The following is a 12544-nucleotide window of genomic DNA, read 5'->3' as shown; positions in this document are numbered from 1 at the left end:
CCATTTCCATCTTTTATAACGGAATCACAGGATAAACGTATTTCACTGTGAATGAGTCTGACGTCTATGCATTCCACGAAACAGAAAGAGGTGCTCACTTACCTACCGTCCAACCATTACAGCGCACTTTTTTCTATGGCAGAAAATTAAGCACAACTCTTTAAGCTACTGTCGGAAGCTATGAAGTGCTGGACTTGGCGAAAATTTGTTCAGGAAGTGTCTGCAAGATGCTAGCCTCTGAGAGCACGACAGCAGCAACAGAGCAGCCGAGAGGTCAGTTGGCAGGTAGCGCTCTTGGCACTGTGAGCCGCGAGCCGTGAACCTGTGGCCCGGATCGCTCGATCGGAATGCGCCGCCCAGACCCATATGTCAGGGGCTGTCGGGCAAGCCGGCCACACTTCGACTGCGAACACTGCCGGGGCGCACAGTCTGCTGGCAGAGCCCGCCGACACACCACTGGACCCCGACCACCGACTCTGAGAGCTGCCATGGCGCCCAACAACACCGAGACCACGCTCCGTAAGTCTACTCTACTCTACTCCAGTCCAGGCCACCCTCGCTCAGCGTGCGATCACATAATGATAGAAAAACAACGTAGGGGGTTCGCAAGACGTGGCACATAAAGCGAATCTAAAACATAACTGATGTAGGTTATTACCGGGGGATGTAAGTTCCTGATGCTTACAGTGCAGCAACTGAAGTTGGTATCTGATGCTTTAGACGGATGGTTTGGACGGATGGTGTTCCTCACTAACGACGTTAATGTCTCCTACTTGTATACGCAGCCAAACAGAATGTGCACAGACGGAATGGTTCGATGTTGATGTGATGGAGGTGCTTTTTTAGTCGATTGTGATTTGCCATGATGGAAAGCATAGCGACTGAGAGATTTCTTCCGCAACTGATGTTGCCATGCCGCAATGTCTCCCTCTTTGTCCCCCACAACCCCTCCTTTCCCGACGATATATTTTGTGAATGTTGTGTCCCAATGGCACTGTAAGTAGTTTCTTCACAAGAACTGTCAGCTGTTAGGTTGCCTGGTCTGTCAATACGCGCTTTCAGGCAAGAAGTTGTGATGTGCTGTCAATCTACACTTATTGCTCGTTGCGAGATGGGCTGTTTGTTGGTTGCCTGCCCCATCTAAGAAGTAAGATTGGGTTTAACGTCCCGTCGACACGGATAACATTAGAGACAGAGCGCAAGCTCGGATTGTATCAACGATGGGAAAGGAAACTGCCCGTGCCATGTCAAAGGATCCTACCCGGAATTTGCCGGAGCGATTTAGGAAAATCACGGAAAACCTAAATCTGGGTGGCTGGATGCAGGTTTGATCCCTTGTTCTCACCAATGCGAGTCCAGTGTGCTAAACATTGCGCCACCTCGCTGGATACTTGGCCCCTCGGAATCGTGTAACTGGCTCCGGAAAGATAATTGTATCGCGGGTTGCATACTTGTCAGGCTAACGTACGGCACAACACGTCGGTTATCGTTAGCGGAATGCGTATGCATTGTAAAATGACTGTGTGTGTGGTGTGTGGTGTGTGTGTGACGAAATAATCATTTTTGAATATGGATAGGCATAAAATTTTAATTAGTAAGCAAAGTTAAAATAACGGAAAGCACAGCACGGAAAGTAACATATATGTTTTCAGTCTTCATCTCACTACGACTTCTGCGCAGAACATATAAAAAATGAGTATTAGCGTCTTCTGTATCAGTACCACGGTAAGGCACTGTAAAGAAAACTAGGATTAGAATAAAAAAGTAATAGTCTTGATAGTGACCGGACTGAGCAACTAGAGTTATATTACATTTAGTAATATGCAAAAGATTAACATTCAACTCTCTGACAACTCAGAGTTGACCACCGACATTGCAAATCAGCCACAGTATAAGGAGGGTATAATATTACCTTGCTATTGTAACTATTCACCTTCAAAGATTCCCGTGGACGAAACCTGAAGAAATTCTTATGGGTATCGTTGGAGAAGAACGACTTCTTCAAGATTTATTTGCAGAACTATTCCGACGTGTAAAGCACTCAAGTGCCTCTACGTGCAGAACGCACATCTATCAGAACTCACCTGAAGCAAATACTACCAAGAACAAATGCTTGGTGTCACCGCAGTATGCTTCCTCGTCGTCACCACATCCTATGCTAACCGTGTTTCCAGATATACTGTAACAGCCCAAAGTTTCAGAGTACCGGTCTGCAATTACAAGCCAATGCAACAAGAACAAATATTCTAGAAGAGAAAGAGTCATACAGAGACTTGGATGCGGCGTTAAACTGTAGGTCCCACTCATAATTGATTTGATGCTTTGGTCACATGTGCGAATAAAGGAAAGAGCATACCGCCTCTAACAGTAGACGTCAAGTAAATCTAATCTACATACAGGCAGCTCAGAAACATGTAACGATTGAAGGAGGAAGTTTAGGATGGATTTTCAGTCAGGAAAACGTTTTATCTGTGTTGTTTGGTAGGATCACAGACTAGTTTAGGTTATTTATTTTCTTTATTAATACTTCGGCAGGATAACTTAACTGTCCCTATCGAAGTTGAAAAAGTGGGGTTGACAATACGAGACGTCCTGCGTTTTCTTTGTGCCAGTGGGGCAAGAAAATTTGGAAAGTGGTTTATTTTGTGACTTAGAATCAAAATTAACAGAAAGTATCAGTACCTTTTTACGTTATCGGTATTAATAAAGCTATAAACGTTAATAGCATAATATGTATGTCGTTTTATTCTCTCGGTGGCTTCCCAGACATACCCCACGAGTAACAACCGTGACACTATTCGCCACCATACACACTTGTGCGCACGTGCCTTTGGGAAACTGTAAAGGCGTTCGGTTATGATGTAATTGCCCAGTTAAACGGAAATTTGTTTCTAACCTCATTAATCGTTGGCAATACTTACACTGTTTCAGGAAAAATATGTGGCTAAATCATCTTTCGAGATCAGTTTCGCCTAAAGTTACTGTTTCTTCGTGAGTTTCTTGTTTCTTTTCTTAACGAGATTGTTTAACCCAACATCTCGTTTCTTACAGCAAGTTACCGCTTACACTGATATTGTTGCTGTTATAACTACAGTTAATACTACAGCTGTTAAAGAGGGCGAAAATTAGAGTTTAACGTCCCAATCATTAGAGCCACAGCGCAAGCTTGGATAAGGTAAGGATATTGGCAGTGCCCTTTTCAAAGGAGCAATCCCGGCTTTTTTCTTAAGTGATTTTGGGAAACCACGGAAAACTTAAAGGCAGAGGGACGAACGTGGATCTGAACGGCCGTCCTCTCGAACGCGAGCCCAGCTTCTTACTCAGTGCCTTAGCCACCTCTCTCGCCAAGGGTGGATGCCTTCAGAGGAGAAATGAAATAAAACTGCCAGATCAGGTACAGACAGGAACCCCGTCTGTTAGGAGACTGAGAGAAAGACGCAGAGAGAGCCAGCGAAACAACGACAGTGTAGAGTCGTGCGTATTAAACGTCTTCTGCCGCAGAAATGTGAATTTGTCGGAAGAGCTTTCCTCGATCTCAGCCGACCTGAAACACAGAATGCAGATACTCATTAGTATCACATCAGATCTGCGCTATTTTTGCCTCCACTGCCTAACAACACTTATTTGCACATAACGTCACTGACACTAGAGTAAGCTGCTAGACGAGTGATACAGGGACAATTTTATTCGTCTTGAATACTTGAGTAACATCTTTTGTACGCATTTGAGACAAGAGACAATTTTAATACTTCGATACAAGCTTTTCTACTTTTATTTCATATCATTTTCCAACTCACAATGATAGTAGATGACGAAATTAAACTTTTCAATAGAAGATAATCACACGTAGTTCGTTCACAATTCACTTACATTTGAATATCCTAAAGTGAACTGAAAAAATTCCCATAATTGTTTTGTTTGTTTGAGGCATTTTTTGTTTGGGAGGGGGGGGGGGGGTGTTATCAGTCACCTTCCGGTGTGATGCGGCATGCCAAGATATCTTGTACCAATATCCTCATCGAATGTCCTCAATTAATTGTAGTGTATATTCCAAACTCTGTCCTCTGCTATAATTTTTCCTCTTTATGGTTTCCTCAAATGCCATGGAAATATTCCTCAAAGGCCTTAACACATGTCGTAACCTCCCGCCCCCTCTACTGGTTGGTGTTTTCCACTGTTCGTTGCTGATCCTCCGGAAAACCTCTTTATTTCTTTTCAGTCCACTTAATTTTCGGGATCGTGTAACACTACTTCTCGAACAATTAGATCACTTTCCTTTCCCATTAACCCGGTTTTTTAAAGTAAAGCGTTACTCTAGCTCTGATGTATGTGAGGAACATCTCGGTCAGTTTGTCATCAGCCTTTAGAATGTTTTACCGTGACTTCCATCTTTTCATATCTTTAACTAATCTTTTCATTCCTACCACGCTAACATACACAGCATCCTCTACACCCCGTTTTGCATATTCCAGTATTTGCCTGCCCCTGCTCCTTACCCTTCCACTCTTCTTTCCAGCACCAACTTAACTGCTGTATTCCTGAGTGTTGTGAAGATATTCGACTAACCTATCCCTTTTTTTGGTAAAGGTCATCCCTAGACATTTTACCATAACATATTTAAAGTATTCACAGTTTCTTCGTCATCGGATTTATAAAAGACCACTCTTCACTCCCACACAATGCTGTGCTTCAGATGTCCACGTTGACGTACTTCGTCTTCATCTCCATACCAACGTCTCATACCAGTGAAACTGCTGACGAAAGGCGCCTTAGCTTGTGCTACTCTCATTATCGTCATACTACGTATTCGAATGTTCCTCTCTTACTCCAGTTATGATGTGCGTAGCTTTGCGTAGCACCCCAATGAAATTTTAACGTCCATATGGTGAACCGCATGCGACCATAATACACATGTGTGTAAAAACATCATGAAGATGACTTCATTTCTAATTTGCTGTTCGAATTTTCTGTAACTGTTCTGCTCGTACATTTCGGCCCTAGTGTATTCAAACACAGGATGCACATACCTTGCGTGAAAATATACCGTCGATCTGTAATGCAAAAATAACTCAGTCACCATTATCATTTAAAAGTTATCAAGCCATTCCAGTGACTTTTATCTGAACTCTGAAAGCAGGGTAGACCTCTAGATAGATACATTTACGAGTTCTGACGACGGTGTACCAGTCAATACTCGTAATAGTTGTTGTACTGTCCATATTTCAGATCCTAGGCAGGCCCACCTAGGTGAAACCTTAATACTGAAACACGTGACCTCTGCTGTGCTTTGCGTATCGGTGTTCGTCTTGGTTCAAATGGCTCTAAGCACTATGGGACTTAACATCTGAGTTCATCAGTACGCTTCCTCCTGGTTCCGCAGGAGCTACTCTGTGGAACCCAGTAAGCCTCTCGTGATACCTGAGTTGGCAAACGACTCGCGACCGCAGCCGCGGCTGCTCCTAGGCGTCGCTATCTTTGAACCGGACAGCCACACCTCCCCCCCTCCCCTCCCTCGCCCCCCCCCCTCTCGCCGCTCCTCACATTTATCTAGCCTGCTTGAAGGAGCGGCTGGGTTTCGTTCAGACGCGTTATTCCTTTTGCTGCTGGAATCTTGTGTACAGAGAGAAGACCAGTGAACAACTAAAAACTTCCCTACATTTCCGAAGGGGACTTGTGCCAAAGTGTCGATTACTAAGCAAAATACGGTCATGGGGAGCGTTTTCACAAATACGTGATTGGTTCTATGAATGTTAGACTGACAGAATCCAGTATTTAATTCTGGGTTGACAATATTCAACACAAAGGAAAGCAACAATGGAAGTGCCACAAGGAAGAGTAATAGGATGTCTAACGTTCTCAGTATACATTAAGGATTTGTCATGTAAGATTAGCAGCACTGTAACACTATTCGTCTACATTGCTGCTATCTACGGGAAGGTACCGTCGTTGGACAGTCACAAGAAAATGCAGACAAACTTGGACCAAATTTCCAATCGACATAATGAAGGGCAACTCTCTTTAAATCCGGCCAAGGCACTATTGCGACCATGTATATGCTCGATCTATTACAGGAACCAGGAACTGCGGGTAAGGGTTCATGCGTAGGTGACGTTACGCCAGTAGTGTGAAAAGGCTGGAAATTTAGGTCAGATCAGAAGCGTGCTTGGAAGGTCGAGGCGCCTAAGGCTTACGCTCGCGTTAAGCGGGAAACCCGGGTTTCAGTCTGGGTGCGGCATAAATTTTCACCTTTTATCATTTCAGTGCCCAAATGCAGCTAATGTCATTAAATCCTTTGAAGAATTCTATAGTGTTTTTTGAGCGTTTGGATTCATCAAGGCATGGTAATTCACATGGAAAGAATTCAGAGATGCGCTATTAAGACTGTAATAAGTCGCTGTAGCCCACACGAAAGTACAAATACTCAGGGGACATAGATGGGTATCTTTGGAAGAAACGCGACGTTTTCTCGCGAAACCGTGATAGGTAAATTAGAAAATCTGTAATTGAGGAAGTTTTGGTGACAATTCTGCATATGTCGCGCATGCACCATGATAACAAGACAGGTTAGGACGCGCACAGAGGTATATGGAAAGTAATCTCGCGTCTCTCATCTCGTGAATGGGACTAGATAGGAAATCTTTAATACTGGCGGTAAGTATCGTTCGCTGTGCAACGCATTTTGCGGGTGCTACGGAGTATATATGTCCTTGCAGATGAAGTTCACACATACAGTTACGACTACACTGTCCACAACCGTTGTACTAAGAAAAGTGAAGCAACGTTTCGTTTCATTTGGGAAACAGCGGAGATCGCCCATGGGACCTGCCGGAGACGGCACAGTGGCATAACACTGTCTTCCGATTGATACAGACGCAGACATACCCAAGTCAGATATCAAACCTCTAATGAAGGACAGTTTGGAAATCACTGTCAGGATATTTATATTACGCAGAAATTTTTCAGCAGGCTCTCACACTCCGTTACTAAGAACGTTAAGGGTCTAAATAAGGGCTCTGCTATTTGAGCTGCAAATCAACTGACGACTACAAAAGGAAAGAGAGGCTGTGAAATATAGACTGGAAATAGCAAGATAAGAATTTTTGAAAAACAGAATTTCTTTAACTTCGAATATAAATTTATGTGGTACGAAGTATTTTCTGAAAGTAATCGCCAGTAGTACAGTACAGCACAGAAGAGAATATAACACTGAAAAGGGTTTCTAAAAAGGAATGCTGAAGTTTACATGGGTAGATCATGTAATCAAATATCTAATGAAGAAGTTCTGAATAATCTAAACGAGGATAAAAGAGCGTTGTGGTGCAACTTGACCAAAAGAAGGGATGACTTGGTAGGACACGCCATGAGACATGAAATAATAATTAGTTCTTAGAGGAAAGCGTCGAGAGTAAAAACTATGCAGAGTACTGAAGGCTGAAGCACAGTAAAGAGTTGAAATGGTTGTCATGTGCAGTAGTTCCGTAGAGACGAAGAGGCTTGCACAGGATAGACTAGCGTGGGAGCTGCATCAAACTGGTCTTCGGCCTGCAGATCACAACATCATCAACAACTACAGTGACAAACATAAGTAGAGTCGCCTAGGCCTATGAAGTTGCATTAGCAAGCCATAGCAAGACGAGGGTAATCACGATAATGCTAAACAATTATAACATTTTTGACAAAACAGGATTGCGTATTAATGAGGAGAAGACACAATACCTATTTCCAAGCAAGAAAACCTTGACACACCCTTGGCCGCAGACGCTTTAACCTTACATAGGGGTCACGACTTCAAGTACTTAGGGAGTCTCTTCAGTAGGAGCAATGGGACAAGACATAGAAATAGCTGCACGTCTAGCAGCTGCTAATAGAACACTTTGCAGTTCTGCCAAAAATCTCAGAAGAAGTCTCACAGCCTCGGCACCAGGTTCAAACATCGCTTACATCAGTCTACTACAATGACGGTACAATGCTAAAGGAGGTAAGGTTGCGCTGGCCCAGTCGTGTCTTAAAACAGTGGAAAGACTGGCTACCTAAAACAGCGTTCTCTATAAGAATGGATGAAACGTCATAAAGAGGAATACTCGGTAGTGGATGGCAGAACAACACGTGGGATGAGTGGCTAAGGGGAAATCCAACCCCGAATGGGCAGCCAGTGTGTTAGACAGAACTGGATGACGCTCGTGGAACAGGTGAATGACCAATAAGACGCCTACATTTTTTAAAAAGAAACCTTTCGTTGCACAACATTCAAGATTGGCTGATTTAAAAGAGAAACAATCGTTGGTCAATAGGCAGTGAGACTACAGTTGTCTTTTGGTATCACGTACAAGGAACGCCCGTTGTCAACCTAATTTCGTTATTACTGCTTTGCCTCAAGGCAAAACTAAAACAAGTGATAAGGACGCCAAAAGTCCTCTTCTGTGGGAATTAAAGCATTTTATCTGATCCGAAACTACGAGGACGCGATCTCAAAATGAATAAAAGCAAATGATTGATATTTTTCTCTGTGGGTAAAGGTTTTCATTGATATTCACGTGAGATGTTAATTATATCTGTTAACAATGGGAAAGCACATATCATTGTTCAACGGGCATGTCAAGTGCAGAGTTTTAATTGTAGTGTCGAATGTGTTCTAGGACAATTTAATAATCTTGCCTGAAGGACTCTATATCAATAAGCAAGGCACATACATGTTGTGAGTATCCCAAGCAGCCTACCTTTTACCACAATTTCCGTTCTTCGTTTCTCATTTTTCTTTGTTTCGAGATAGGAGAAACGAGGACTCATAGCCAAGAATTCTAAAGGAGGAAATTTCCCTGTAATTGTAACACAGTAAACAGTTTCCAAAGTAATCAGCTATTCGCCCAAGATATTGCACGTTGTAAAGTGTTAGTGTACGTTTAGGATTATGTTCATCAGCAGATCCTCATTTTCTTGCAGTTAAATTTCCACTCTACTGGCACTGGCCGAATTTTCCTCTCCACACTGTTGGGAACCAAGAACCGTTAAGTGAGTAAGTATTTTTAACGGCCAGCTGAGCACAGAAACATAATATTTGGCGTTAAGTGAAATGTCACAACAGTAATCCCTGAAGAAAATTGAAGAGTGATTACAATTACTGTTGTATTGCCATTCAGGACCTGCTGATAACGTTCACCAATAACTGTTCGTCCGTGCGCGTTTATTTTAAATGAGGAAAACTACTGGTTACTCCGCAAATTGAAATGTGAAGTGCCGTGCAGATTGCCGTGGAAACGTTCCAGATGCGAACGCGGAACTTAATGACGACCAGCCCCCGCACGCACGCACGCACACACACACACACACACACACACACACACACACACACACAACAGAGGTCGGTCGCACGTATAGGGGCTGGGTAGTGCCACTACGGGTCAATGAGAATCACGAATTCGGAGGTGCAGCCCGACATTCGGCTTAAGCACACACGTGAAATTTCTTCTCGATAAAAGAGAATGAACGATGAACACTTGATGAAACTGGCATTGCATTTTCATGGAAGTCGGAATCTTGGAAATAACTCGAAATCGTGACCGATGTTAAATTAATACAGATACATCTTTAGTGACTGCAGAAACTCGTTTGTAAACAAATGTTTCAATAAAATAAAGCAGAGCTTCCGTTAATGTAAGAGTATTTTCATTGCTAAAACAAATAAGAGCTCATGAATTACATTGGCAGAAGGCTGTATTACTTAATGATGAAGATAAAGAAAGATTAAACCAGAAATTAAAAATTTACCGTTACACTGAAAGAACATCAGTAAGAGCAGCAGAATAATAGTCAGAGTTTGGAAACATGAATGAAACGACAGGAAAGGCACCGAATGACCTTAACGACAATGCGTTTTCTCGTGGAATAGGAACAAGCGATGACCTACAAATTGAAGTGGACATTAATAAGATAATGGTCAATTCCTTACATAATGCAGCTGAGAAGAGAGTGACTTTTTTACTTATTGATGTGCGTGATGAAGTTGTCGTTTTCTTTCAGTCATACGCAAATCGCTCTTCAGTGTCGCAGTGGTTCCCTAACTAGCAGAGACGGTGTGAAGTAGCAATGGTAATTGGAGCACCACTGAAAAATGCTTTATAACAGATGGGTAGCAAGACTGTTAGCAATGTTTGCCGCATTCACATACCGATCTGAAATACGATGTCGTGGAACTCATTGCATGTTTCTGGAGCATCCTTTATGACTTTGCTAAACAACAGTCCTGTATATGAGATGATAAGCTTCATTGGAAGGTGTTCTGACTTGCACACATTATAAAGTCTTGATGGTGAGAGAAGGTGACACGTAGACGGGAACATAGACTTGTAAACTTCTTTCTGAAAGCATGCATCAACTGTATTATATATGTTTCGCACAACTGGTGTACTTGGTAAATACTCGCAGCATGGAGTAAAAGAAAGAGTGCGAATGTAACGCGTCGCTTTGGGAGAGATCACACTGTGATGAATAGCTACCTAGTTAGGTTTCTCACACGAATATATTTCCAACACACTGGAAAAATATTCCAAAGATCACTTTGACTGCCAACAAGCTAGGGTTCATACCTGACATTACTTAACACATTAGTGTAAGCGAACTCGGGGTGCAGACTCCAACCGTCTGATTCGGAACTCTTATTCTCAGCATAGTTCATTGAAATGCTGGTGTGTCTCTGGAATTACTGCCCTCTCCTTTATTTGGACAGTGCGCTGTTGCACTAGAGCTTGTAGATTTGGCTTCCTGCACCGTTGTAAACGACGTTAGTACGAATATCGATGGGACGTGGAATGCAGTAATTTGTGTGACTGTTATTCGCAATATTTTAGTGACAGTACGTATGGAAAAGCTACGAGATGAGTTCACAACGTTCTCCTACTCGAAAGTCAACATATTTCGCTTTTTGTAAATTGGATGAATTAAGTCCACCAGAAAGCAGACACAGTACGCCAGTCTTTTGGATAAGTTGAGCCAGTGCACGATACATGGTCTACGTCACCATCTACGCGCTGTTCACGTGTGACATCTCGGCAATTCTCAAGGTCATATATATATAACATAAGATAATGTTCACAACAGTTCATTATTTTCCTTCCCTTTCATTTAAAATTCTGTATGTCGGTGTGTGTATATTTACAAATGTAAGCCGGCCGCGGTGGTCTAGCGGTTCTGGCGCTGTAGTCCGGAACCGCGGGACTGCTACGGTCGCAGGTTCGAATCCTGCCTCGGGCATGGATGTGTGTGATGTCCTTAGGTTAGTTAGGTTTAAGTAGTTCTAAGTTCTAAGGGACTTATGACCTAAGATGTTGAGTCCCATAGTGCTCAGAGCCATTTGAACCATTTTTTTTTACAAATGTAATTAATTTTGTCTTGCTTTGTTTGAATAATACGAACAGACTGAATTAACACAGAGATGCGTTCTTTATTAAATTAGAGTACAGCCGAGTCATTATTAAACTATTTAATCCAACGACCTCACAGTGATTTTTGAAAACGATGAGCAACAAGTAAGAATACTCTAACTTCAAATATGTATCTACCGAATATAATTCGAAAATATGATGGCATTGTTATCATGCAACGGAACGACAACATAAGAAATTGACGGCAATAAATTATTACAGCAAATGACCAATTTCAGTTACGTTGATCATTACAACAGAAAGAGAACAGCCATACAACGATAAGTCGACAAATTATTAAACGACTTATGCGTTTGGTCTTAATACTCATGCATGAAACGTGGATTTTGATCACGAAACTAAAAGGAACCTTAAAGATCTAACGATGAATGTAAGCGAACATGTAGAGTTAGCAATGATGACGTTAGTAACGAACACAGTATTTCCAGTGCACCAAAGTATCAAATAAAAACTATAAATGCTGGAAGAAACATTTTCGACTCATTAAAAAAATGCCAGTAAGATTAAACAATTTTGAGGAACTATTTCAATCTGAAAGGAAAGAAAGGGTCCATGTGGAGAAAACGAAAATATGGGTACTTTAAAACCAAACACATTAAAGAGTACGTAAGCGAAAAAGTAGAAGAAAAATAAAGTCTGTGTTGATTGGACCACATATAGTGCCTAGCTTTCGATTCTATTGCAACTACAAGTTGCAACGATAGCGGTTAACTCGGCAAAACATCTACATCCACCTACACGCACGCATCGAAGCGGGCGTACACACACACACACACACACACACACACACACACACACACTCACATTGGTACAGCTCCTGCATCTGGTGACGCCATCCGTCACCGCTGTAGTTTTGTAAATGTCAGAGCAAGTGGCTTGGCCTCCTTCCACGGTTGACCAACGCTGCCTCTACGTGGTACAGACGTCTGCGCACTTTCCTGGATCTCGTCCAGTTTTCGTGACACCGCCTGTGACAAGCCATCATTTATAAGACCGTTTCAACTTGTGTTCTAACGCAGCGCAGGTCTGCAACAGGTACCAGAGCCTTAAGGAAGCAGGGAGAGCGTTTGCTCTCAACCGAGAGGTCTGCCTGCGAGGAAGTAGGG

General features: G+C 42.5%; 1 protein-coding gene across 2 annotated transcripts in view; it reads left to right on the top strand.

Annotated features, from left to right (window-relative positions):
• The window catches only part of LOC124794769 (paramyosin, long form), a 193952-nt gene that overhangs the window by 24531 nt on the left and 156877 nt on the right, over nt 1-12544 (top strand). Inside the window, exon 1 of one of the 2 annotated variants that reach the window (XM_047258393.1) lies at nt 317-519. The exons of the other annotated variant lie outside the window; for it this stretch is intronic. Coding sequence (XP_047114349.1) covers nt 348-519 — 172 coding nt within the window. The 5' untranslated portion in view covers nt 317-347. Of the gene's footprint in view, nt 1-316; nt 520-12544 lie in introns of those variants that run through there. 2 annotated transcript variants of the gene reach the window in all.

Source organism: Schistocerca piceifrons, chromosome 4 (genome assembly GCF_021461385.2).
Source record: "Schistocerca piceifrons isolate TAMUIC-IGC-003096 chromosome 4, iqSchPice1.1, whole genome shotgun sequence".
Taxonomy (NCBI): Eukaryota; Metazoa; Arthropoda; class Insecta; order Orthoptera; family Acrididae; genus Schistocerca; species Schistocerca piceifrons.
This window is presented reverse-complemented; position numbering and strand designations above follow the sequence as displayed.